This window comes from Martes martes (genome assembly GCF_963455335.1).
Source record: "Martes martes genome assembly, chromosome: 1".
Lineage (NCBI taxonomy): Eukaryota > Metazoa > Chordata > Mammalia > Carnivora > Mustelidae > Martes > Martes martes.
The window spans coordinates 160,846,660-160,874,445 of NC_137888.1; the positions used below are offsets into that span (position 1 = coordinate 160,846,660).

General features: G+C 48.2%; 1 protein-coding gene across 1 annotated transcript; it reads right to left on the minus strand.

Annotated features, from left to right (window-relative positions):
* Nucleotides 1-799: 799 nt before the first annotated feature.
* On the minus strand, nucleotides 800-27,736 carry COPG1 (COPI coat complex subunit gamma 1). The gene is made up of 24 exons (XM_080807421.1): nucleotides 27,580-27,736; nucleotides 26,625-26,677; nucleotides 25,882-25,962; nucleotides 25,554-25,625; nucleotides 25,365-25,444; nucleotides 23,313-23,388; nucleotides 22,961-23,053; nucleotides 22,478-22,564; nucleotides 20,843-21,000; nucleotides 20,622-20,755; nucleotides 19,512-19,579; nucleotides 19,094-19,282; nucleotides 18,082-18,177; nucleotides 14,932-15,175; nucleotides 13,642-13,717; nucleotides 11,805-11,908; nucleotides 10,992-11,117; nucleotides 10,603-10,671; nucleotides 7,078-7,220; nucleotides 6,593-6,764; nucleotides 5,798-5,895; nucleotides 3,681-3,819; nucleotides 3,250-3,348; nucleotides 800-1,306 (listed from the first exon to the last, which is right to left on the minus strand). The coding sequence occupies exons 1-24, from the start codon at nucleotides 27,614-27,616 to the stop codon at nucleotides 1,176-1,178; spliced, it is 2,625 nt and encodes an 874-aa protein (XP_080663547.1). The 5' UTR covers nucleotides 27,617-27,736; the 3' UTR covers nucleotides 800-1,175.
* Nucleotides 27,737-27,786: the final 50 nt, after the last annotated feature.

Sequence of the window (27,786 nt, forward strand, 5' to 3'; positions counted from 1 at the left end):
CTGGCAGAGTCCCAGGGAGCATGAGTTGCCCTTGTCTATACCGCAGGAGCCAGAACTAGGGCATCGGGTCGTTGTAGGGATAAAAGGAAACATTCTCTTTACTTCGCAGCGAGGGCAACCGCCTCAAGAGTTTTGGGGCAAAAATTGAGAACCAATCAGGAAATCTTCCATGAATCACACAAGTCACTGTCATACTTAAGTGGGCACCAAAATGCGACTTTCCAGGGTCTTCACCTACCGCTCCACCCTCAAATCTGAATTTCTAAGGGTGAGGCCTAGATTCTTTAAAAACAGGCTTTGCAGCTGTATTTCTTCCATGAAATTAGCAAAGTCACCTGGCTTGAGTTTAATAGCAGCTGAGGTGGCCTCTGAGCCTGCTCCCTTGGGACATAAACTAAAGATTTCTGCATCTTCAGCCACCAGAGTGCTCTCTAAGGGCTGTTCTTCCCCTCTGTGCATTCACTAAATTGGACTGAATTGGGAACAGGCAACCCCCGTGCACATGCTAAGGAACACCCAATAATCCACCCAAACCCTCTAAGGGCTCCATTCATCACCTAGAGGAGGGAGATAGTGAGGACGCCAAGAACGGGCGCATGACCTTAGTGCCTGCTGTCATCCCCTCAGCAAACCCGCACCACTCCTGTTTCTGGGGCTTGGAGAGCAGTGGGAGTGGTCTGACCTCAAGTACAGAAACCAAAAGGCTATGGGTGTGAAGGGGACAGAGTAGGTGTTCTTGGCCACTCAGAAGGGGGAAGAATTGGCGCCCTGAAGCATGAGTCTGCATAAGTAACAACCGTTCAATAAATACATGCTGATTTATTCATATGGATAAGATGGTTTTCTGGGGATAAATTCAAGAGGAAGTGCGAGCATTTTATTCATTTGTGACGTCCCTACCCTGACAGGCCCGGCAGCAGGTTCTAGGACAAGCTAAAATCATCCCCTATTTAAAAAAAGAAAAAAACGTTACCCCCTGGCAGTCCTGGGGCAGGGGTTAAATTTAAAAAAAAAAAAAAAATTTTTTCCCCCAGTGATTTCTAATTTTTTTTTTCCTAATTGTTTTTGATACAGAGCCTTGGGAAGGAGTTTCCACTGGATTCAGGATGAAGGCATGACTTCTGCGTAGTGTTGAGGGGAAAAGGGTAGGAGTAGGGCTCATGCAGCCTGGCCTCTTAGCCCACAGAGGCCAAGATGATGTCTACTGGCAGCTCCTCTGAACTTCTGGCTGTCACCTGCATTGTTACTGTGTCCAAAAGCAGCAGTCGGGAGCGCACCAAGATGTCATGACCTCCCCGGAACACACCTAGAGGGAAGACAGAAATAGAGGTAAGCTGCAGAGTGGAGGTTGAGGGTGGCATTTGCAGCAACTGATCAAGGCAGCTGTGGTGTAGTGAAATGGGAATGGACCTGGAAACAGGGGAGCTGGGCTGAAATCCCTAAGTGAGATCCTGTACAAGTCACTTTACCTCTCTGAGCCACAGTATCCTCAACTACAAAGTAGAGGAGATAATATACTACCCATTTTTGTTTTTTTTTTTAAGCTTTGCCAGGTGCAAATGAATTAACGAACATACAAAGCTTCTATCTGGCATTCACGGAGGCTCTCATGCCTTTGGCTAAATCTAAGAGCGCAGATGTAGGGACAGCCCCTCCATGACAAAACCGCATCGCAGGTGTCTGTGAGACCCAGGGGACTGCTTCAGCGTGGCCAGAAACATCCGCCGGGGGTCTGTCAGCTGTGAGCAGGGCACTGAAGCAGAGCTGCCTCCCAACCCTGTTTATAAACACTCAGGAAAAAAAAATCTCCCATTTCCTTTTGTTCAATTTTAGGTGTGACAACTGTATTGCTGCTATTATCTCTTAGAGAAACACACACAGACATTTACATACAAAATGCTGGATCTGGAATTTTCTTTAAAATAACCTGGGGTAGGGACTAGAGTGAGTGGTGGTATAGATGCTGTTAGTTGTTGAAGCTGGAGGATGAGCTCTTGAAGGTTCATTGTACTATTCGATTTTTGTGTAAGTTTGAAAATTTCCATGTTGACTTCTTAAAATCCCATTCCTATTATTAGAAAAGGCCGACCAACCCGGTAGAAAATTAGAGAAAGGTTATAGAAATAATTTGCAGAAAAAGAAATACAAATGACACACATATATGGGAAGATGCTTAACTTCATTCAATATACAAGAAATGTAAAAGAAAAACTCCATCCAGACTGGCAAAGATCATTTGATAAGGATCTGATAATATACTGTGTATATTACTGATTACTGTATTACACTGAAAATATACTATGTTGTCCACAATGTGGAAGGAAAGGAATACAGTTCCTATGGAAGGCAACTGGAAATTTTTATCAAAATGAGCAAAGCAATTTATCAAAATGAGAAATGCACTTTGACTTGGTAATGCCTTGGTTAATTTATCCTATAGATATCCTCAGGGCATACATCCAAAATAAAGTATGTGTATATATATGTATGTATATGATTATTCACAGTAGCATTTTTATAAGAGCAAAAGCCTGGAACAACCTAAACGTTCATCAATACAGGCTGATTCTATAAAATATGGTACACCCATAGAATGAAATACAAGGAAGCTACAAAAAAGTAGGAGGGTTCACTTTGGGATGATAAAAAAAAGTCCTGGAGAAGGACAGTGTTGATAACTGCACAGTAACATAGACATACTTACTGTCACTGAGCTGTGTACCTGAGCTCAAAAGGATAAATTTTACATTATGTAGATTTTACCACAATTGAAGAATAGGAGAAAACTCTATGTATTCTTCCATTTATTTTTAATGTAATTTCCACCCCCAACGTAGGGCTCAAACTCATAACTCTGAGATCAAAGTCGCATGCTCTACCGACTGAGCCAGCCAGGTATAGGGAAGATCTGTCAAGTGAAGCGCAAAGTGCAGAACACCGTATACACCATTTGCACATAAACGTTTGAGTTAAAATAGGGAAATGTGTACATGTTAGCATTCATATCTATAAGATCACTATAAGGATATACCGATATATTGTAATAGCAGTGCCGATCGCCTTTCAGAACGGAACTAGATGACAGGCAGCAAGGGTCGGAGGATATGTCACTGCTGTTTTTTTTTACTTCATGAATTTTCAGTGCTGTGACTTTGAATCCGTGTTCCCAGTGGGAGCCCTCAACCCAGGATGCTGCGGCATCCAGGCTGTGAGCTACACAGGCCCTTCCCACCTAGAAATGCTGCTTACCAGCCAGGAGCAACGTGTGGGTGTTCTTGTTATCTGGCACTTTGTCTGACCTCTCACAAGGGTGCATTCCCAGGAATTTCACGATATTGCCCACAGCCTCTGTAGGAAGAAATCGCAGCATCATTGAGCCACATCTCATTTCCCCTTTGTGTCACCACCATGCCCCCATCCCCTAAGGCTGCTCTAAGGGGACTTTTTGGCTTACTTATTTATTTTGTAATCTCTACACCCAACATGGGGCTCAAACTCTTGACCCTGAGATCAAGAGTTGCGCGCTCTTCCACTGAGCCAGCCAGGTATTCCACTAAAGGGCTTTTCATGAAATGGCATCCTTCAGATGTGCTCTTGACAGGGCTCTGGATTTCTAGGGGGCAAAGGCCGGCAGGAGTGAAAGGGGAGGATACTTTTCAACAGTAGCCAATGATTTTTACCTTCAAGTGTCTTGATGGTAGACAAGGTGAATGTTTCCTCCTTCTCGAACTCATCCCCTACCTCATCCCACGCTGCTTCGAAGTTCAGCTTCATGACCTTCTGGATGTGATCAGCGACAGTGACTTCCAGATCTTCCAGCTGGGGAGATGGAGGTGGAAGTCAGGCACATACCTCCAGGGGAATGAGTTCCTGCTCTGCACACCTCTGCTTTGAACTCACTGCTCATCCCTTTCTGCCACGTATCCGGCAGGTGCTGACTAGGCACTGAGCACCGTGCTTGGCTCTGAGGACATACAATAAACTGGTTATCTGTCCTTCAAGTGCTCACAGCTAAGTGGTGTCCTTTCAATAGAAATGCCCTGACTCAAGTACTCACCTGAGGATGTCAGCTCAGGGATCACATCCCTTCTGAAGCCTTCCTAGAGTCAGTGTCTCAAGGATCCAGAAGGTCTGCCTCCTATGGCTCTATTACTCCTGACTCAGTAGATCCCACCTTCTGCCTCAGCTGTGTTCTCTTAGCCTGACATATTCTAGACCCCACCTCCATCACAGCTGTGTCCTCCCTGAACACGACATACAGTATTACAACCCACCTTGGACTGACAGCATATAAACATTCCCCATTTACTCACCCACCCGATCTTCACTGAGCCCCTACTCTTGGGAATGTTTAAGGTGTGCCTAAGTAGGACTCAGTACCCACAGCAGAAGCAATGCCTCAGGGCCAGCTGTCCCAAGAAGCTCACTTGCTCCTAGGGCAATTCCTGATCTTAAGGTCACTGCTGGCTCAGAGAGGTCCCCTCAACAATGGCTCCAGTGTGACAATGGTGAATATCAATTGTAGTCCATGGTAACTTTTCCCCTAGTTACGAGGATTTGAACAATCTGCATCCCCAGGCTGAGTATAACAGTCTGCCCTCAGATGGCACTGAGCCACTGCCCCATGGTCAAACCCCAGAGCGATCCTGCACTCAGCTCCAACCAAGCTCAGAAAACTGGAATTAGAAGTCATCTGAGTAGGGCGCCTGGGTGGCTCAGTGGGTTAAAGCCTCTGCCTTCGGCTCAGGTCATGATCCCAGGGTCCTGGGATCAAGCCCCGCATCAGGCTCTCTGCTCAGCCGGGAGCCTGCTTCCCTTCCTCTCTCAGCCTGCCTCTCTGTCTACTTGTAATCTCTGTCTGTCAAATAAAGAAATTAAAAAAAAAAAAAAAAAGAAGTCATCTGAGTGCATGAAAGGACCACTCAACAGATGCAAACCAATCCAACTTCTCTAGAAAGCAATTTGACAACACGAGTCAGTCTTAAAGTTGTGCTTATCCTTTGACCCAATTTTTCTACTTCCAGGAATCTAAGGATATATCTAAGGAAATAATCTGAAATGCAAATAAAAATTTGGACCCAAAGGGATACTTAATGCAGCTTTTACAGTGAAATCTGGAAGCTCAAATGCCCAACATTGAGGGAATAAAGGTCAAGTCTGTTATCTTTATATATCAAAGTATTTTTCAAGTCATGAAAAACTTTATGTATGAAGTATTTTTTTTTTTTTAATTTTCTTTTTTCTTTTTTAAAGATTTTACTTATTTATTTGAGAGAGAGAGAGAGAGAGAGAATGAGAGTGACAGAGAGAGAGCATGAGAAGGGGAAGGGTCAGAGGGAGAAGCAGACTCCCTGCCAAGCAGGGATCCCGATATGGGACTCGATCCCAGGACTCCAGGATCATGACCTGAGCCGAAGGCAGTCGCTTAACCAACTGAGCCACCCAGGTGCCCCTGTATGAAGTATTTGTAAACACATAGGAAAACACACTACGGTTTTAAGTGGAAATAGCAAGATACATAATGTCCAGAATGACCGCAATTATACAACTCCTCCCCACTCCTCCACATAACTCCCAAGGACTATGAGTAATGTTTTCCTGTTCGCTCATGCTTGGTTTTTGTATTTTCCAAGTTTTCTTTTTTTAAAGCATGTACACTTTTTAAGTTTAAAGAAAAACTTTCTTTCAAAAAGCCAAAAATAGCAAGAAAAAGCTTCAAGTCTAGTTGTTAGCTCCTGGAGGGGGTTGCTTTACAGCCTTGGCCACAAAAATTATTCTCTTGATACCAGCTTCTTACCACATATTCATCTTCATAGCCTTCATCATCGGTCTCCCCAGTGGTGGGGTCACAGTCCTTGACGGTGAACTTCATCATGCAGCTGAATGTGCAGGCCACTACAGGGAAGAGAGGCTGGGTGGTCAGGACGTCCCTAGTCACTGCAGGGGACACCTCCTCCGTAGGGCAGGTGGCCATGGCCAGTTTCCCAGGCCTCTATTATATTATCAGTAGCAGCAACCCCACAAGTAGCCATCCAACCCCACAAATCCGGACAGAAGATACCACCTCGTGGAAGGGAAAAAGAGTCAAGTCATGGGTCTCAGGAGCCCCCAGAGGGAAGAGAGAGGAAAAGGAGAGGTGCCACAGGATGGCTAAGCCTGTGCCACAAATGTCAACTGTCCGAGGCCTGGAAAAAGACGCTGGTGGGTCTCTTGGAAGGAGTGGAGTTGGGGTGTTTCAGTCTGTGCCTTTGTACTCTCATGGTGAAATGAAAGCACTGCTAGTTGAGGACCAGAGAGGTCTGGGTCCTGCCTATTACCAGCCACATGAACTTAGGTGACTCATCTAGCCTGAATCTCGATCTTTTCATCTAGCGATAGGGAGAGCAGTACTCATCCCCCTAGGTCTTCTATGAGGGTGAAATGGGATGATATATGACAAGTTCCCAGGACTCGGCCTTTCTTCTTCTTCAAAGAGTAAAATCAAGGAGTTGAAGCTCTCATAGGAGACAAATGTCTGGTGCACAACCAGCCCACCCCATCTGGACCCCAAGGGCTCCCACAAGGCCAGGGTGGTTTCTGGAGAAGTGCTCACCAGCTGTAGGGTCCTCCTTGGGCAGTGCGACCAATGTGTAGCAGGTCCCAGGCTGATTGTAGGGTAGGCTTCGGGCAGGCACGTAACAGAGCACCTCGTAGGCTTCAGTGGGCTCCATCTGCACTGTGACGTTCTCCAAGGTCTGGTCGTTGAGTGTGTTTGTGCAGTCAAACTGGAGCAGGGAGGAGAGGGGTTACTTAGACACAGCTCTAGGTCCAAGCGCTGCTGGAGAGGAAGAGCCCAGAGGGCCTAACTCACCCTGATTCCTATCCCAGTACCCTTGCACAGTCTCCCTGTCCCCGTGCTGACACACAGGACCCAGAGAGGTCCTGGATCAAGGCTATAAGACACATACCAGCTGGTGACAGGACCTATCATCACGTTGAGCTCCTGACCAACTCCACGCAGGACCTTATAGGACCCGTCACACTTGGGACCACTCCCTAGCCCAGTGTCCCAGCAGGGCCTCAGCCCTCCCTGCTCACCTGGAACACCATGTGGTCGGTGAAGGTGTGTTTGGTGCAGCGGATGACGTACTCGGTCTCTGATTCAGTGAGGGCCACAGGCTCAGGTGACGACTTGAAGAGCGGCCCCAGCCCATGGAACTCTGGCACTGCCGCCAACTGCTCTGAAAGTCACAGGCCACAAGTTCACTCAGCCTTTCAATTCCCAGACCAACCTGTGATGATTTCTAATAAATGCTCATGGCCAATTTTCCAGGTCTTTCACCCTACTGAGATGGACGGATATGCATATACAATGACAGGGTACTCGCTATTTCCCAAATACACCAATGCATTTTCTCCTCTTGCTAACTTTCCTCAAGTTGTACCACCCGCCATGAATACTCTCTTTCCCTCTGTCTCACAAAAGACCTCAGCCCCAGGAAACTGACTGGGAGATCCCAATGGCCTAGGCCTAATCCACTTGGAGACTCCTACAACTTTAGAAGCTCAGCAAAGATTCTTAAAAGGAAAACTCTCAAGATGAGACAAATGATGTCCTAGCAATAGAATCAGGCAAAAGAACAAACTGGTCCTATACATTTGTTAGTTAAGATAAATGGCCAGTAAGGAGAGGTTTCAGATTCAGACTTGCAGAAAACCTTACTTCAAGTGGTCTGTGGGCACCTGGTAAGGCCTATCCTTATACCCCAAAACCAGGTTCCAGCACTGGGCTGGGTGCTCTGGCCCAGAGGCCCCCACCCTGGCCCATCCAGGTGAAGGAGACCTCTGGCAGCAGTCTGCACACGATGTCTGCCTATGATGGCTATGCCTACTGCCCTCTTCTCCATTCTATGGCAGGGGCAGCATTTCTCAAACTACAGTCATGGATCACCCTTATCAGAATTAGCTGGGGGTGGGGACTTGTCAAAAAACTCAGATTCCTGGCCTCTCCTAAATAAGCTCTATCAGAATCTCTGGATTTGGGACTCAGGAATCTGCATTTCTAAGACATTTTCTCAGATGATTCTGATGCGCACTGATATTTGAAGACCACCGCTCTAAGATTTTTTTTTTTTAAAGATTTTATTTATTTATTTGACAGACAGAGATCACAAGTAGGCAGAGAGGCAGGCAGAGAGAGAGAGGGGGAAGCAGGCTCCCTGCTGAGCAGAGAGCCCGATGCGGGGCTCGATCCCAGGACCTTGGGATCATGACCTGAGCTGAAGGCAGAGGCCTTAACCCACTGAGCCACCCTGGTGCCCCCACTGCTCTAAGATTTTTAACTTGTCTTCCCAGTTAAATTGAACTCTGTACGGACAGGAATTGTACCCTGAGGCCAGGGATCTGATATTTTGCCCTGAACTTAGTAGGTACTCAATTCATGTTTCATGGGTAGAGACAGAAAGTAAGCATTATTATTATTATTATTTTGCTTTCTCTTTGTGACTGCTTCAGCCTTCTGCTACCCGAAGGACTGCATCTGATGAACACGAGGCACTAAGAAGCCCAGAAACAGCCAGCTTTGATTTCAGCAGGCACTTCTGGGCCATCATGATCATCAGCCACCAGAGTTTTTCTCTATGGGAATTTTATTTCACTGGACACCAAGTTTTAAGATCTGACACTTAACTACCCTGGGGGATTCTGCTAGAAGCTATCAGTTAATACCTGAGTTTCCAACTCTTCACCAATAAAACAGGTATAATAATCTCGTTCACAGGATTGTTGTGAAGATTAATGAGGCAATCAAAGTTCCTAGAACTGAACAGGTGATCAATAAATGCTAGGCTTTGGAATATTGTTTAAAGGTGAAATTGATACCCTCTAAGAGACTTAGGAGCCGTCCTTCGAAGATGTGGCAGAATGGTGGTCCCAAGATGTGCACAAGCTAACTCCCAGAACCTGCAAGTACATTGTATCACATGGTAAAAGCGACTTTGGAGATAAGATTAAGTTGGATCTTGAGACGGGGAGATTATCCTGGATTATCTGGTGGACCCGATGTAATGACAAGGATCCTTAAGAGAAGGAGGCAGAAGGCTCAGAGTCAGATTTGAAGAGGCCACACAGCTGGCTGTGAAGGTGGAGGAAGGGGTCACCAGGAGAGGAATGGAGGAGGCCTCTAGAAACTAGAAAAAGCAAAGATACCATTCTTTTCCAGAGCCTCCAGAGGGAGCTCAGCACTGCCAACACAGTGGAACCCATTTTGGACTTGGGCCCTCATAACTGTAAAATAATATACACGTGTTGTGCTAAGGCACTAAGTTTGTGGCGATCTGTGGTAACAGTAAGGGGAAAAGTAATACAGAAGGAAAAGTTTTGTGTTAAGAGTGATCCCAGTTAGCTCTGGATCCTAGTTTTGCTGAATCTGAAAGATGAGAGAAGACAAGATTCTCAAATGGAATGAAATGGGGGGGGGGGTTAATTTAATTCAACAATAATTGGGAACTTACCGTGAGGAAGAAAGGCACTGTACTAAAAGCTATGATAAAACATATAAAGGACAGAACCTGTGAAGAACCAGACAGAACTAGTTAAGAGAAGACAGAAAAGCTGGAGTAGAAGTGATGAGCATAGGAGACCCTTCAAGGAGGAAGAGGGGCACGTGTTAGTCCTGGAAGGTGGGAATTTAGTAGATTATATGGTCTGGCAGTTAGACACACAGCCTCTGCCCTTAAAAAGATACAAGACCACAGGGATAGATAAATATCTAAACAAAATATTCCCAGACAACGTGGACTGAACACCTCTGGAAACCAAGAAAAAGCACTAGGGTCTTCGGACCCCAGCTATACTGAATCTGACATTCAGTAGCCTGAGGCTGGCTCTGGGGACCTGAGCCCTCAGAACCAAGGCTGAGTGGCAGCTCTGAGTCAGGCTGATGTGAATCTTACTTCCAACCCCTCTACTTTCTTGCTGTGCAACCTCAGCTATTTCACTTTCTCTCTCTTAACTTCCAGTTCCTCCAATACCAAATGGACCCGCTAACTTCCACCTGAGGGTCAAATGTGCTGTCTAAAGTACTCTCAGGGCCCAGCACTCGAGTAAGAACTGCTGCTGAGGGGTGCCTGGGTGGCTCAGTCAGTTAAGCGTCCGCCTTCAGCTCAGCATCCTGGGATCAAGCCCCACATTGGGCTCCCTGCTCAGCGGGGAGTCTGCTTCTCTCTCTCCCTCTGCTCCTCCCCGCTGCTCATGCTCACTCTCTCTCAAATGAATAAATAAAATCTTAAAAAAGGGGGGCGCCTGGGTGGCTCAGTGGTTTAAAGCCTCTGCCTTCAGCTCAGGTCATGATCTCAGGGTCCTGGGATCGAGCCCCGCATCAGGCTCTCTGCTCGGCGGTGAGCCTGCTTCCTCCTCTCTCCCTCTCTGCCTGCCTCTCTGCCTACTTGTGATCTCTGTCTGTCAAATAAATAAATAAAATCTTAAAAAAAAAAAATCTTAAAAAAAAAAAAAAAGAACTGTTGTTGATTGAGTCTCTTCTAATTCCCCTGAGGACAGCAACTACCCTAAAGCTGAGGAGACCAAGCCCAGGTCCCGAGAGCCCCACCAAGCACTGCTACTCACCCTGGAAGATCTCTTGCCGGGTGGCTGCCACTTTCTCAGGCTGCTTGGTGGCTGTGATGGGGGTGCTTTCTGCAGAAGCAAACATACACAGTGATCAACAACTCCAGTAATGAGACAGTGCGGTGTTGACCGCAGAGCTGTTGCTTAGGGATTATAACTTCCAACCCCGCTGAGAGCGTGAACATGTGAGAGTACAGAACATGTGAGAAAGAGAGTGAGTGTTCATGTGCCTGTGTCTCTGTTTCCTGGAGCCAGATGGAGAAAGGATTATCCCATCCTCTTGGTACAAGCCCCCCTATCCTGCCTAGGTTTAGTGCCTTCATGGCCCATGCAGACCCTCCAACAGAGGCCTGGACCTGAAGGCCTCCGAAAGCACAGGTATCACGTACCTGTTCTCTGTTCTGCCATTGGCGCGGTCGCCAGGGGCACAGACTTGAGGTCAAAAGGTTTTTCTGATGGTTCTAGAGTGTACTGCTGCAGAGCCCTCTCCAGACCAGGGATGGAAACAGTCAGACCTAGAAGCCAGTAGGAGAGAGACACTGTCTGAAAACAAGACAGAACGAGCACCCAGAATCCCCCACAAAAGACTGAGGCCCTGGGTCTAGGTCGTGTGATCCTAGACCACTGAGAAAACCACTTAACCCTCTGAGCCTCCACTTTTTCATCTATATCCTCCTTCTCACAGCTGGTATGGGGATAAATGTATGTAAAAGAGTGACTTACGGAGAATAGAGTATTCTGCGAAGAGAGGGTTTTTTAAATTAATGACTAATGTTTCAATTCACTGAGCTGTTTCCACCCACACTGGTGTGAACCACAAGATTCTAGGTCTTCTAGGGGCACCTGGGTGGCTCAGTGGGTTAAAGCCTCTGCCTTCGGCTCAGGTCATGATCCCAGGGTCCTGGGATCGAGCCCCACATCGGGCTCTCTGCTCAGCAGGGAGCCTGCTTCCTCCTCTTTCTCTGCCTGCCTTTCTGCCTATTTGTGATCTCTGTCTGTCAAATAAAATCTAAAAAAAAAAAAAAAAAAAGATTCTAGGTCTTCTGAGGTTATGGTGATGCCATGAAGTTGCCATGAGAATCTAGCCACAAGTGTCTTGACTCAAACTTCCCCTCCTCAGGGAGGGTGCACCTGCTCCGGAGTGGTGAGAAGGGCCATAGCCCTGGGATGGGGCCAAGTCAAAGACAGCCAGTGAGACTCACCATTTAGGATATAGCCTGCATTGAGGGCCTTCTGCTTCTGCTCCAGGACATTGAGATAGAAGGTGGCTCGGTCCCTTACTTCATTGTCGTCGTCCATCACACACCTACAGTCAGAACATACAGAACTCCTGACTGGGGCCCCCAAGGGTGGTGGGAGGGATGCTGCAGGGCTTCCTCAGAGGGTAGTCCGAGGAAGCAAGTTTCTTAAAGCTCAGTCCCCAGATATGAGATCCGGGCATCAAATGCACAGAAAAGCCCATGATATTCTAACTAACTTCGTAAGGGGTGGCCATATTCATATTCCCTGGGTTCTCTCCTTAAAGTCCACCCACTGAAGGAGGCAATCTTCTATATCCAATGGCATGTCAAAAAAAGAATTTAATATGACCCAACAATTCTCCTCCTGGGCGTATCTTCATGAGAAGAGATGACACAGGTCACACAAAAACTTGGGCATGAATGTTCACAACAGCACTATTTGCAAGAGCCAAGAAGTGGAAACATCCCAATGCCTGTCAATTGGTGAATAGCTAAAATGTGGTCTACCCGTACAATGAATTCTTTGGCCATAAAAAGGAATGAAGTACTGGGACATGTTACAGCATGGATGAACCCTGAAAGGAACATCGTGAAGAAGCCGAACACATGAAAAGCCACAGATTATGAATGCATTCCTATGAAATAACCAGAAAGGGCAAATCCGTAAAGATAGAAAGTAGATTAGTGGTTGTCTAGGGCTAGGTGGGAGAATGCTGGGGGATGAGTGAGAGCAAAGTGACTAGTAATGGATATAGAGTTTCTCTTTCTATCTCCACCCTCACCAGCTAACCAGCAAGAGCCAAGGAGGCACAGCTGAAAACAGCCTCATCAGACCTCATACATTGCAAAAAACCCCACAGGAACCAAGGAGTCTTAGTGCTGAGAACACACACCCACAGTGAGAAAACTGCCCTAGCCCAACAGACATTTACTCTGCTCTATAAGCACCAAGAATATAGGGTTTCTATTAGGGAAGATAACAATGTTTTAAACTGGGGCGCCTGGCTGGCTCAGTGGTTAAGTGGCTGCCTTTGGCTCGGGTCATGATCTTGGGGTCCTGGGATCAAGCCCTGCCTGGGGCTCCCTGCTGGGCAGGGGGGCCTGCTTCTCCCTCTCCTCCCCACTTGTGCTCTCTCTCTTGCTCTCTTTCTCTGTCAAATAAATAAGATCTTTAAAAAAAATTTTTTTTGGTGGGCAGCAAAGTCTACTGAGTGACAGTAAAGTTTACTGAATGAGAATACAAAGCTCCCAAAGAGGGAGGGGACCCGAGAGGGCTGCCTTAAAAAAAAGAAGTCTTAAACTTAGATTATGGTGATGGTTACACAGCTCTGGGAATATACTAACACCATCACATTATACATCTTAAATTGGTGAACTTTATGGCTTGCAAAATATGTCAGTAAAGCTATTTTAAAGAAAGAAAATAACTTAAAAAAAAAAAAAAAAGGGTGCCTGAGTGGCTCAGTGGGTTAAGCCTCTGCCTTCGGCTCAGGTCATGATTTCAGGGTCCTGGGATCGAGCCCCACATCAGGCTCTCTGCTCAGCAGAAGCCTGCTTCCCCGCTTCTCTTTGCCTGCCTCTCTGCCTACTTGTGATCACTCTCTCGGTCAAATAAATAAATAAAATCTTAAAAAAGGAAAGAAAGAAAGAAAAACTCAACAGTGGTCACAGAATTTTTACGATACTGTTTTTTCATGCTTTTCTGTGCTTTCTATTTTTTTCCTACAATCCACAGTTGTATAACTTCTCTCCCCTGGGGAACACAGTCATCCCTCAGGGAACTCTGGCTCAGACTCACCTCTTCAGCAACACCAAGATACTGGGTAACATCTCTTCATTCTGGGCTCCAAACTTGGCCAGAGCACTCACAGCACCTGTATTTATGAAGCAAATACGATTTACCCAATGTATCTGACAGCTCACAGCTTGGACACTTTCAGTGCTTAGAATGGGTTTTTGAGCAGAAGAGCCCCAGAGCCAAGCTGTCTCTAGTGTATAGGCCCAAACCTGCCATGAATGCAATGAGTGGCTCTGTGTGGGCCTCCATTGGGCCTCAACTCCCTCATCCGTTTCAGGGAGAAGGCAGCCCCATCTTTAGGTTCCAGAAGCAATTTCAGAATTGACTATGATGAGGCAACAGAAGCTAGCCACACACAGGCTGCTCAGCTTATGTATCCAAATGGCCTCAACTCACAGTTATGAGCCTCTGGATTAATATAAATGAAAAAATGAACTATTATTTATGAATATTAATTGCTGAAATAAGAAAAATCTGCCCAGTGGGGGCATGAGAAGAAAAGGAAAGAAAATTTAAAATAAAATTAAGAATATGACGGTTACACATTGAATTATACACTCAATTCACACTCAGAGTGTGAATTTTGGGGCGCCTGGGTGGTTCAGTTGGTTAAGCATCCATCTCTTAATTTTGGCTCAGATCATGATCTCAGGGTTGTGAGACGGAGCCCTGAATCAGGCTCTGCACTGGGTATGGAGCCTGCTTAAGTTTCTCTTTCTCCCTCTGCTCCCCCAACCTTTTTAAAAATTTTAAAAAGATTTTATTTATTTGTCAGAGAGAGCAAGAGAGCACAAGCAGGAGGAGGGGCAGGCAGAGGAAGAAGGAGACGCCCTGCTGAGCGAGGAGCCTGATGCGGGACTCAATCCCAGGACTCTGGAATCATGACCTGAGCCAAAGGCAGACACTTAACCTACTGAACCACCCAGGCATCCCATGCTCCCTCTCTTAAAAAAAAAAAAAGAATGAATTTTCCAATATGTGAATGATATCTCAATAAAGCTACCATTAAAAAAAAAAAAAAAAGCTAACCAAACCAAAACAAAACCCAAAAAACAAGCAGGAAAGAAAAGAAAATTAAAAACCGTAAGTCAGTAACAAAAATCAGAGAGCTAAAGAGTCATTCAACTGAGTGACACCCAAGCATCTGTGGTCCTTCCCATAATGTTAGAACTCACTGAGCTTGTGAGGCAAGAACACAGAGCGCCCGTGGGCTGAGGCTCCGCTCCCTTTGGCAGGCCACCTGCTCAAGCAGCAGCTAAGAGCCCCCATTCAGCCCTGGCTCAGACCCACCTGCCCGGACCTCCTCATGCTCCAAGACCACACGGTTATAAATGAAGCGGATGTACTTGGAGGGGTTGTTGGTCTTGGGCCCCTCCTGGCCTAGAAGATGCAGGATGCGGGTGGCCAGCACAGTGAACTCGCAGTCCTCGATAAATTCGCACAGGTGCGACAGCCCAGTCTCCTTGCTCTCCGTGTTCTCCTCAATGATGCTGATGATGCAGTCCACGATGGCTCGCTTGTACTCAAAGCCACCCTGCAGCAGGAAGGGCTGAGCTGAGCAAGGAGGCTGCTCTTTCCAGAAATGGCTGTAAGGCCCAGCACCTAACTGGGACCAGGGACAGCAGTCCAAACACAGAACCTGGAGGCAAGGGACCTGGCTCTCAGGGCCTCTATCTTACTTTTTGTGTAAAACATAAGGTGTGGACTGAATGCTCACTGGGGTCCTTCCAGATCTAACAGTAGATAGTTTAACAGACACATTTTAGATTTCACTTTCCTTCCCAACTTTGAAGTAAAAGGCAAACTGGGTGGTACAAACGCTATGGAAAATAGTACAGGGATTCCTCAGAAAATTTTAGAAAACATAATTACCATATGATCTGGCACTTCCGCTTCTGGGTATATACTCAAATAGAAAGCAGGGTCTTGAAAAGAGTTTTACACCCACATTCATAACCTCATTATTCATAATCGGCAAAAGGTGGAAGCAACCAGTGTCCATCAACAGATGAATGGATGAACAAAATGGGGTCTATCCATAACATGGACTATTCAGCCATAAAGGGAAGGAAATTCTCATATATTCTACAACATGGATGAAACTCAGCAACATTTATACCAAGTGAAATAAGCAGTCACAAAAAAACAAATACTGCATGATTCTACTTCCATGAAATATCTAGAGTATCAAACTTAGAGAGACAAAAAGAAAGGTGGTTTCTGGAGACAGACAACAGGCAGAGGGAAACAAAGTAATTGTTTAATACGCACAGAATTTCAGTTTTACAAGATGAAAAAGTTCTGGGTATTAGCTCTACGACAATGTGAATATATTTACTATATTGAACTAGACACTTAAAAGATTAGGATGGTAAATTTTATGTCATGTGTATTTTACCACAACTGAAAAACAAGAAACAAAAAACAAAAAAACCCAAACAGAATGGGGCAGCAGAGAGCCAGAAGACCCCAGAACCAAATCTGTGCTCTGCAATTTACAGACTCTAATGATAGAGGTGGCAACTGAGGTGCCCACAGGTGCCAGGCATATAATCTGGCAATGGAAGGGGAGTGGATGGGAGGGGTGAGGCACTGCACAGTGCTTGTCGCACCTAAAGAGGGAAATCACCACTCAACCCAGTGTTGCCAGATCTTCCAAATTTTGTAGGAGAAACTATAAAATCAGTTGTGCCAGCATTGGTGGCTCTTTTCCTGATTTGCAAATAACAGCCACTAACTGGGCACCTGAGTGGCTCAGTTGGTTAAGTGACTGCCTTCGGCTCAGGTCATGATCCTGGAGTCCCAGGGTCGAGTTCCACAAGAGGCTCCCTGCTCAGCAGGGAGTCTGCTTCTCCGTCTGACCCTTCTTCTCCTCGTGATTTCTTTCTCTCTCAAATAAATAAAATCTTTTTTTTTTTTAAATAATGACCACTAACTTAAAAATTTTTTAAAAAGATTTTTACTTATTTATTTGACAGAGAGAGAGGTCACAAGTAGGCAGAGAGGCAGGCAGAGAGAGAGGAGGAAGCAGGCTCCCCACTGAGTGGAAAGCCCAATGTTGGGCTTGATCCCAGGACCCGGCGATCATGACCTGAGCCAAAGGCAGAGGCTTAACCTACTGAGTCACCCAGGTGACCCTAACTTGAAATGCTTAAAACTTTGTACAATCACAGTACAACTTGGCTGTGGGTCCAATCTGGCCCATTTGCAGGTTAGTTTGTGTTATGGCTGTGAGTTACTTTCCTTGTCCGAACCTCAGGCACCTCCGTAGTTAAGGACCATGATCAGTGTATTTACTTGCCAGGTTATTGTGAAGGGTAAGTCAGATACTATTTGTACACCACTGAACTTCAGTGAGTAGGCAAACCATAAACCTTCAAATGCTATTTTCAGTATCAGTTTTACAAGCTAGCCAAGCAGCACAGGGGCAGCAAGAAACTCAGAGCAACCTCAACGAGGCTTTGCTGGCAGCTGCTCTGACTAGAGAATGACATGCCCCTGCAACAGGCCCATTTCTAGAAGACAAGATCTCAGGGTCTGACTGTTGGAACTCTAATGAGTGAAGGTCTTACACTTAACTGATATTTGGAACCATGAATTTTTCTTGGAGGAAAGGAGGTCTGGGAGAAAACCATGGAGTCTGGCCATGTAACCCTAGGCAGGTCACTTCACCTCTCTGAGCCTCAGATCCCTGATTTTTAAAGGGGGAAAATGATGTCTGTTGACAAGGCCTGTTACAAGGATCACAAGATTGTATACACTCTGTAATGTCTCCAAAGTGCTGGACCCATTAGCTGAGGGCTCCCTCCCTAAGTATTAGTGCCCTCCTCCCCTCTAATATATCAGGAGCCCCCAAAGATACCCCAGGCAAGGACTCCTCACCTGCCTCGGTCCAAGGGCCCATCTGGGCTGGGCCAAAGGGGCACCAGATACCTGGGGACCAAATCTACCCTAAAACCCTTTGCTTCTGGTCCTCTGAATAAACTGGTTTTGTTGAGACGCCCAAGAAAGGCAGTGTACGTGAGTCACTAATTCACATCAGAAGAAAAAACAGAATGCAGCGTCACATTACGAGCATCAGTTTCTGAAGAAACCAACCCTGGAGCTCCTGGAATGGCCCAGACAATTTCTGTACTAGACACCAGTGAAGAACGCAGGTTTCCCTGAGTCTGGCACAAGCATCGCCACAGGGTATCTGTTGCTCTTTAAAGCCACTGCTGAGTCACTGGTTATTACTGTAATTACTGGGAACGGGTGAACGTTTACACTGTGGTCCGAGAGGAGCAGAAAGGGCGGCAGGCACTAGGAAATCCACCTGGTTAACAGGTTGATCTGGTACCCCCCCAAGAAGAGGACCTTGGCTCCAAATTGAGCATGGAGCTAGCGCCAGGTCACTCCCTGCATGAGGAGAGCCGGCATGCCCCAAATGCCTGTTCTTACCTCTTCCCGTAGCATGGTGAACAGGAAGTTCATGAGCACAGCGTGTTTGCGAGGATACTTCTGACACAGGGCACTGATGGCCTGGACCACCACCACCTGAGTCAAACAGACATGTGTGAACAGCAGCCCTCATAGTTGCTAAGCCCCCTAAGGTCAAGTTACTTAGTTCACTAAGTGCCAACAGACTCCTTCTTTAGGCCCAGCCAGGCCCTGGAGCTAGAGGGCAAGGAGAGGGGAACTCCATCTCTACCCTCAGGGAGCATGTGATCCCTGAGCCCATCCAACTAGGGTGGCATGCACACCAGTCCCAACAGCCCCAAATCCAGACTCTGGGTCCCCTACACGCTGCTTGCCTCAGACCTCACGCTAAGTCCGCAGGCCCTTCTCTCCATCCCACCTGTCCTGTTTCTCTTCCTACCTCCACCCCCACAATCTCACCCATCGGCTGTTCTGGCTCCTTGCTGGGTACTCTGGCCATGGCCTTCTCCTCTTTGCACAGAGTCGCTTCAGCGGTCCTTCCTCCTCCTGTGGATTTACCTCTTCTATGCCGCTCACTCCCCAACCTCTGTCTGTTGTCTGAGCTCAAGGCCAGTGTTTCCAAATGTCCGCCAGGGAACTTCACCCGCTGGCACCTCAAGTTCAGCATGTCTGTCATCACCACCATGATCTTCTTGCTCCTCTCACCTAGGACCTGACTCTCCCTCCTTCCCCAAACTGATCAACAGCACCGCCATCAGCCCATACCAGAAAACGAGAAATTGCTGACATTTGCTCCCTCGGCCCTCACTCTGTGCCCTGCCAACCAGCCTCCCAAAGGAACAATATGGACAAAGCCCCCGAGGCGGGCTGTGCATGTCTCCTAAGGCAGAGCCCTGTGCAGGGTGATGTGCCACCCACTCCACCACGTCCTCAAGCCTCACCAGCCCCCGGGGTCAATCCTGGCCATGGGGAGCAGGCCCACAGTATCTTCCTTGCCCTGGGGGCAGCGGGTGTTCCGGGCATGCCCAGGTACCTTAAACTCATCTGAGATCTCTGACATGAAGGATGAGATCTGCTTCATGAGGCGGTCAATGCTGCTCTCACTGCCAGTCTTGAGGAGCGTGGTGATAGCTAGCGTGGCGATGCTGCGGTTTGAGTCTGTCACCAGGTTCTCCAGGTCCAGATTGCAGGCTGTCACCGCGGACGGGTGCTTCATGGCCACCTGTTTGGGAGGACAGACAGAACAGAGACAAGAAGGGACTTCTGTTATCTCTCTGGATGGCTCTGGCCTGGTCAGAGGTCCTTCGGGTGAGCCCCTCTCACCATCAGGTAGAAAGCAACTGTGACCAGCACATACCTTTTGCCATGAAACGTCTCCAGCTGGATCAGGCCACCTCCCTGACCCTCTCAAAAGGCCAGAACCCCCATTCTGTCCACCCCTAAACCCTTACCTTATTGAGGGTGCGGACAGCAGCGTAGCGGAGAGCGGCTTTAGGTGAGCTGCAGAAAAGCTGGAGCACTGTGGGGAGACAGACGCCACATGCCAGGCTGCCCTCACTGCCCAGCAGCTGGGAAAGCCCAGGCCTCCCGAGGAAGGGTATGGAGGGCACACAAGGGCTAGGAGACTGTTCAGACACAAACCCTGGGCTCACTTCCCTGCTGGCACCCTTGCCACAACCAAGGGAGAGAGCTCATGAGCACAGAAGCTTTAATGTGCTCATGAGAGTCTGGTGGGTGTCGTGAGTGATGATGGCTGCTACTTCCTGAGCCCCTGTGTGCCAGGCATTATGCTAAGAAGTCGCCGTGCCTTGTCTCGTTGATCTCTCACCACCCCACAAAGCAGCTCTTACTATCATCCCCGTTTAACAGATACAGAGACTGAGGCACATAGGGGCAAAGCTACTAAACACACTCGAGACTAGCTGCCAGGGAATGGCAGGAACCAGGACTGAAATTCAGGACTGCCCGCACCTGAAATCTGGGCCCTTTACCCCTGCAAAGTGGAACTGCACTCCTCTCTCCTGGGCATGTACAGAAACCAGAATTACCTCAGTCCTGGCTTCACCAACTGCTCTGGTTCCTATCCTATGTGCTTGTACGTCAGGCAGTACACCCCTCCCTGTGCCTTGGCTGTCAGGAAGCCAGGACTCCAACCCAGACTATCGGGCTCCAGCTTCCAGGCTGAGTGACCCCTCTGAATTGCCTTCTCCTTTGTCTGCGACAGATTGGTCTCTGGAGAGCATGTACTGGTTTTCTCAATCTTAGGTTCTTCCGCCAGGCCCCCTTGCCATGGCTAGCCAGCCTAACAGAGCCCCAGGCTCTTTAACGAATAGTGAGATGGAATTAAAAGTACCCTATCCCCAGACATAATGCATGTGAGAGAGCCTGGTACGGTGCCTAGCACTGAACATGTACTTACTAGATTCCGGATCCTTTTCTTAAAAAGGATCTTTACTATGCCAGGGCCTATTAGTGGGCTTTTTCTTTGTTTCCCCCAACCCTCAGCCCAAGGCCTCATTCCCAGCAGGTGCAAACACGTGGGGCGAAGGGAGGGCTATAACCTGACACGGCTGGGGCCAGCTCTTTGGCGCTGCAGCCTGGCAAATTGACGATGGCCGAGGCGGCTTCGTACACCACCATCTCATGCTTGTTGCGCAGACAGCTCTCAATGAAATCAAACAGTGGGCTGTCCCGGCTACAAAAGAACAGGGGTGGCAAGAAGTCGGGGATGGCCCAGCACTGAAGAAGGCATCACCTGGCCAGGGGAGACAAGAGCCATTACCTGCCGTCCTCCTCCTCCAGCTGCTTGCTAGCCACCCGGATCATCATGCAGTAGGCAAAGGGAGACTTGAGGCCATGCCGGGTGAACTTGCTGATCATCTTATTGACAGCCAGGCGGTCGTTCTTACGCACGTGGTACAGGAGCCCCAGAGCATGGTACTAGAGACAGGGGATCATGGCAGAGTACAGGTGTGTGAAGCTCAGGTCTACTGGCTGTGTGGCCCTGAGCAGGCCACTTCATCTCTCTGGGCTTCAACCTTCTCATTTCTAAGGTGGGCATCACAGTAGCTACCTCAGTGTGGCTGTGACAATTTCCCCAGGTGCTCTGTACAGATGGCCTCTGGCACAATGCTCAACAAACCACGTGGATGTACTTGTAGTCTAGCTCCTGCCTCTGATTTTGGCAAGGGTCCCAGTGGGCACCAGGAGTACAGATATGGAGGGGACAACAGATGCCAAAGAGATGAAAGAATGGGATGCAGTGTTTTTCGATAAGAAAGAGAAAGTGGGAGCCAGGCTCCAAGCATGGACACGTGCGGTAAGGGTGGCGTGCGGCACACCTCCCATTGAGACCATGTGGCATTAAGCCTTACGACGCCCCCAAGGTAGGTATCTGTAGTCCCACGGACTTGCCCCAGGACTCATGGCTGAGACTGGCAAAGCTAGGTCTGCAGTGCCCAAAGTCAAGGGATTTCCCCTTCTGGGGATGTAAGGTATATAGAGTTATTTCCTATCCCCCCGCTCTTTGTTTCTTTACGAGGGTGGGGTTCAAAGGCTAAGTCAGGCAAACGTGGGTGTCTTGTATGAGAGAACCTTCTCTGACCCTGGTAAGTATTTTGAGGGGCCACAGCTGGCTCTGAAGAGGAGAGGCAGCACAAGGGGTGAGGAGGAAGAAGAGATAAATACACGGGGAGCACCTACAGGTATGCATACAGCAGATCAGATGGGGGTTTGTTTTTTTGTTTGTTTTTTGTTTTAAGATTTTATTTATTGGAGAGAGAGAGAGAGGGAGAAGGAGCACAACAGGGGCAAGGGCAGAGGGAGAAGCTGACTCCCTGCTGAGCAGAGAGCCTGATGCGAGGCTTGATCCCAGGCCCCTGGGATCGTTACCCAAGCAGAAGGCAAATGCCTAACCCCACAGGTCAGATGTTCTAGATGCTGTCTCATATTATCCTCACAGCTTTGTGAGGCAGAAACTTCCATTCCCATTTTATAGACAAGGAAGCTGAGACTCACAGAGGTAAAAGGAATTCCTGGCCCAGGTCACTGAAAAAGTAGTTGAAAGCCCCACCAAGGTATGTACATGCATCACTAACAAAGCCAGCTTGGCAAAGGCCGTATGCCTGCCTAGGCCGAGTCTGCTACCTCCCATACCCCAAAACACCACTCAGCTGGTTATCAAATACTTGAATATTTCAGTCCCAGCGGGTAAGCAGCCTCTAACTTTTACCTTCCCAAGTGGTGCCCTGGATTCTCTCCCCAAACTCCCAAATCTCCCCCCAATCCAATGACAAAAGATTAAAGCCTGCTCCTGCTAGGGACCACCAGGATCTCCATGGTGAGGTCCATTCTGACTAACTAGTGCCACACCATCCGCCTAAGAACTGTAAATATCATTGCTCTGCTCACACCTCACCTGGACCATGATGTTGTCGCTGGATGCCGCCTCCTGGGCCTCATTCACCCAGCGCTTGACCACATCAAAGCTGCACTTCAGCAGGTGCTATGGGAACAGAGCACATTAAGAAGCAGGCAGGCAGGACCCTCTGCTGTCATACCTCCTGGCCCCAGTTCACAGTTCAGTCCAGCTCTGGATCCTCCCTCAGACACAGCCCAGAGCCTCCTCGTTGTGCTGGTTCTGTGAGACGGTGCACAAGGAGAGTTCCTACCCTCACTCTCTGCCCCGGTGGCAGATCTCCCACCAGACCCAAATTCCAACGATCGGTCATCCCAAGGGATAGGTCCTAAGAGGTCCCTAGTATGCCTCACTAAGAAAGTTGATGGGACTCTCAGATCTGGGGATACAGAAACACTTTTTTTTCCTACTGAAAAGAAACTCTGGTATTTCCTTTGTTTCCCAATCTGCTGCCCAGCCCCGCCAGGGTCCCCAGCTACACACCAGAGAAGACACTAGGGCAGAGCTGGAGACACTGGGCACCTTGTCCACGATGGCCTGTTTCATGTAGCGCTCAATAGCCTGCAGCATGGTGCTCTGTGGGGACAACGAGTGAGGGTGGGAGGGGACCCAATCAATCCTCGGTGACCATCAGAAGCGCAGGTGATGGGTGGGAAGAGTGAGGGCAAGGAGGAGGCACACCTGTTTCTGGTGTTCTTGTGCCCCGCCCGCACCCCCACATTGCCTGGCTCAGTGAGATGCAGGACAACCTAATGCATGCGAAGGAAGATCATGACTGAGCCTTGCCAAGAAGCAGAGAAGGAGAATGGCTGCTTGGTGGGGACAGGGGACTCACATCAGTAATCTGGCAGAGGGCACGCACAGCTGGGCCCCGGTAGTTGTCTTCTTTCCCAGTCATGTCCTTTGTCAGGCTGTGGGAAGGGAAGGCATCATCTACACACAGAAGATTGGCTGGCCCCTCCCAAGCACATGTCCCCACCCATTTGTCCCCAGCTCTGGTCACCATGCTTGCCTGAACTACTATATGAGTCTCCTAACTAGCACTCTCACTGTATTCTTACTTCTTCCTGGTCAAAAGACACATGGCAACAAGAGAGATTTTTATAAAACTCAAAACTGATGGAGCGCCTGGGTAGCTCAGCTGGTTAAGCAACTGCCTTCGGCTCAAGTCATGACCCTGGAGTCCCAGGATCGAGTCCCACATCAGGCTCCCTGCTTAGTGTGGAGTCTGCTTCTCCCTCTGACCTTTCCCCTCTCATGCTCTCTCAAATAAATAAAGTCTCTTAAAAACAAAACAGGGGCGCCTGGGTGGCTCAGTGGGTTAAAGCCTCTGCCTTTGGCCCCGGTCATGATCCCGGAGTCCTGGGATTGAGCCCCGAGTCGGGCTCTCTGCTTGGCTGGGAGCCTGCTTTCTCCTCTCTCTCTCTCTCTCTCTCTCTCTCTGCCTGCCTCTCTGCCTACTTGTGATCTCTGTCTGTCAAATAAATAAATAAAATCTTTAAAAAAACAAAACAAAACTTGAAACTGACCAGGTCACTCTCTGGCTTGGATTAAAACATTCCCAAATCTTCCTATTGCCCGTTACCATCAAGTATAAACTCCTTAACAGAGAAGTCCCCAAACAGGCCATACTCTCTTCTCTCCAGGCCTTTGTATATGCTATTCCCTCAGCCTGGAGCACTCCTGACCCCCTCCACCTCTATGCTGCTATCTATCTATCTATCTAGATTTCTCTTTTTTTTTCTTCAAGATTTTGTTTACTTGGGAGAGAGACCTCAAGCGTGAGAGATAGCCATGGGCAGGGAGGGGCAAAGGGAGAGGAAGAACCAGGCTCCCTGAGGAGCAGGGAGCCCAATGCAGGGCTCGCTCCCAGGAAGCTGGGTTCATGACCTGAGCTTAAGGCAGGTGCCTAACCGACTGAACCACACAGGCACCCTTATCTCCCTCTTTCCTTCCCTCCCTTCCTTTTTTAATAAGAATTTTTGGAAGAGATTTGTTCTCAAGCAGCGACTTACTTTCTTTTGGAAAAATATGGAACGCTTCACAAATGTGCCTGCCTTCCTTGAGAAGGGGCCATGCTGATCTTTGTATTCCAATTTTATTATACGTGCTGCCAAAGCTAGCACCGTCCTGCTTGTTCTTACTCATCCTTCAGGACTTTACTCAGACAGGTCTAGGAGGCCTTTCCTGATCCAGATTCAAGGTGGATATCCTTCTGGACTGTTCTCACAGTCTATCACACTTCCCATGATAAACTAGTATATCTTAACGCCTGTCTGCCTGGCTATTTCTCTGTCAATTCTGGGGCTGCAGAGCTCATGTCAGTCTCATTTGCTGCCATATTCCCAGAGCTACACACAGGGACTGGTAGACATTCAGTAAATATTTTCTAAACGTATCTATGACATCTCCCCCAATCCTCAAAGTGTAGCAAGAATGAGAGAACTGAGCCCTAGCTCTTAAGGACAGGGATTATATTTTAGTCGCATCTGTCCCCTGAATAATTCATTGTGAAGCAGAAACCAGTACTTGGTGAGGGAGCCTGTCCGTATACCCCCTGCACTCTCTATGTCTATTTCTCTTGTGTTCTCTCTTGGTACTCACTAAAGTCTTTGTGAAAGTTCCAGGCTGGCTCAGTTGACTGAGGGAAAATCAAGGCAAGGAAGGATGTTTGCCAAGGTAAGGCCAGAGAATTAAAAGGGAAACTGTATACTCTAGAGGCTGCCATGGGGTGGGCAGCAGTAACTGAAAGATGAGGGAGACAAAAGAGGAAAGGGTGCCTGGCATGATGTCAAATAAAAGTCTCTTTGCCTGATACACATGAGAAAAAACGGCCTCTGTGGCAATGGCATCCATCAGAGGAGCCATCCATAGACCCAAGACTCACCTGCTGGTGACGATAATAACATCCTCAGCGATGCAAGACATCTCCTTGATGGTCAAATAGCACATCCGACGGAGTGTGGGCTGGTTAAGAAATAGGAAAAGCCCTGTGATGCCCGGCTCAGTATGAGGACCAAGGTTAGGAAAACTCCAATCCACACAGAGGTAGACAATAATGACTGAGGGCACTTACATCATTGGACTGAAAGAGCTTGGTCATGGCAAAGAAGGCCTCGGTTGCTTCGGTGGTCCCTAGGTGCTCCCCCTGTTTTAATCAAAAAAGAAGTGTCAGCTTGGGAGAGGGAGGCCAGAAGGGTCTTTCTGCCAGATCAACCCAGGCCAGATCCCCAGACCCTGCAGAGGCTCCATCAAGGGCAACGCACCAGAGTTAGACACTGAGGGGATCCAGAGCTTGATGACAACCACACAGGAGCTGTCAAAAACCCTAAGCTACCTGATTTAGCACCCCTCCCAATAACCCCCAGCACCATTTTTCCCACCCCCAAGCTCCACCCTCTTACCTGGTTTATGAGATAAAGGATCTTGGTGAGGATGTGGGCACATTTTCGAGGGTTGATGGGAGTTTCATTAAATACACGGGCCTAAGAAGAAGCAACCAAAAACATTACCTTCTAGCCCAGTTTATTTCCTTTCCACTGACTGCCCTCAAGCACATTCAAGATCTGAGAAGTTTCAGGGTAAATAAATACATTTGCCTGAATAAGCTTATTTTCATAAGTGAACAGTTTTGTTTTGCTTTTTCTTTAATTCATCTATTAACAACTCCTCAAATGTTCCCTAAATATTAGTTTGGGATGTGTTGACTTACTAACAGATACTCAGTAGTAAATACTTGTTAACTAGAAGCAAAGAACAACAACAAATGCAAACGTCATGAAGTCTCTCCAGGAATGAAGCTTTCCTGTCTTTCCAGGAACAGGTTTTCTCTCTTACTGTTCTTTACTTTATTATTTAGTTTTAAATATTGTATTTATTTATTTGACGGAGAGCTAGAAAGAAAGCACAAGTAGGAGAGCAGCAGGCAGAAGGTGAGGGAGAAGCAGGCTCTCCACCAAGCGGGGAGCCTGATGTGGGGCTCCATCCCAACACCCTGGGATCATGACCTGAGCCAAAGGAAGCCCCTTAATCGACTGGGCCACCCCGGCGACCTTCCCTTACTGTTCTTTAAACCACCACTTTGAATGTGTTACTATTTTGAGTACAACATGAACACTTAGGATGAAAGAGGGCAAATGACACTTGCCTCCTGGAGTACTGCACTCTTCTCAAGATGCTGGAACGGGTTGGAGCCTCCACCTAAAGAATACAGAAGACTGAGTACAGGTTGTAAAGCTAAATTGCAAACCTCCCATACTATTGTCTACCTAGTCAAGTTCAAATTACTACAGAATGGCAATCAAAGCTCTACACCTTGCAGATAGATCTTACCACTCTCCTGCAGGGAGCCCCTTTTACCCCAAACCTCTTAGTCACCCAGCAGCCCTGGTAACAGTCCTTCTGTGCCTCTCACGGCGTCTTGTCTTGCATTCATTTATGCAACTTGTACTTAACTGAGTCCCTACAATGTGTGAGGACCACCATCTCGTAGTGACTAGGATTTCTTCACAGTAAATGTCACATTTGTAATTAATTACATGTGTCATTATCTGGCTGGTGCGTATCTTCTCCACTACGCCTGTGACGTAATATTCCCAGCTCAGGCACCGAGTGTCTCATTTGTTCTATTGCAGTCTCAGAATGCAGTACAGTGCCTCGCATCCCGTAAACGCGCAATAGACGTTTACTGAATAAATGAATGGAAGACGGTTCTCAGCCACAGAACACTGGCTCCACAGATTACGCCGCAGTCTGGCCAGCAGCAGCGCAGCCTCGCGAATCCCAAGAGGTCTCACGAACAAAGTCACAACGGTGCATCTGGCCGGACCCCTCCCCTTGACAGCTGGGGAAACTGAGGCCCACAGAGGAGCATGACCCGCCCAAGGTCACCCCGCGAATCGCGGTCCGAGCTCACGAGAGGGAAGTGGAGCATGCTCGCGCTCTCCGAGGCCTGCCACTGACCAGCTGCGGACCTTGGCACAACCCCTCTCCCTCACTGGGTCTCGGCTTCAGGTCTAGGCAGCGGCCCGGAACGAGGGCTCCCGGCGAGGGAGCTGAGCCTGCGCTAGGGTCCAGCCTCCCCTAAGCCTACGCCCCCTCACCCGATTCCTCGTCTTTCTTGTCGAATTTCTTCAGCATGGTGGTGCCGGCGGGGCGCAACGCAACAGCCCTCCGATAGACCCGCGCAGCGAACGGCGGCGATGCTGCGGCGGTTCCGAACAGCCAACTTCCGGCCAGCCACGTCGCCCTGCGCTCTGCGCAAGCGCAATCTCCGCTCTGCGCAAGCGCACAACCCGCGCTGCTCCACG

Bases quoted from the DNA above. Each gene is read 5' to 3' on its own strand.
- COPG1 (XM_080807421.1), bottom strand. From the start codon at position 27,616: ATGCTGAAGAAATTCGACAAGAAAGACGAGGAATCGG. The intron at 21,001-22,477 runs GTGAGGTGTGAG...CCCTGTCTCTAG, and splicing joins GCGACAACATCATGGTCCAG to TACCATGCTCTGGGGCTCCT. The intron at 5,896-6,592 runs GTGAGCACTTCT...TCTTCCCTGTAG, and splicing joins CAAGGAGGACCCTACAGCTG to TGGCCTGCACATTCAGCTGC.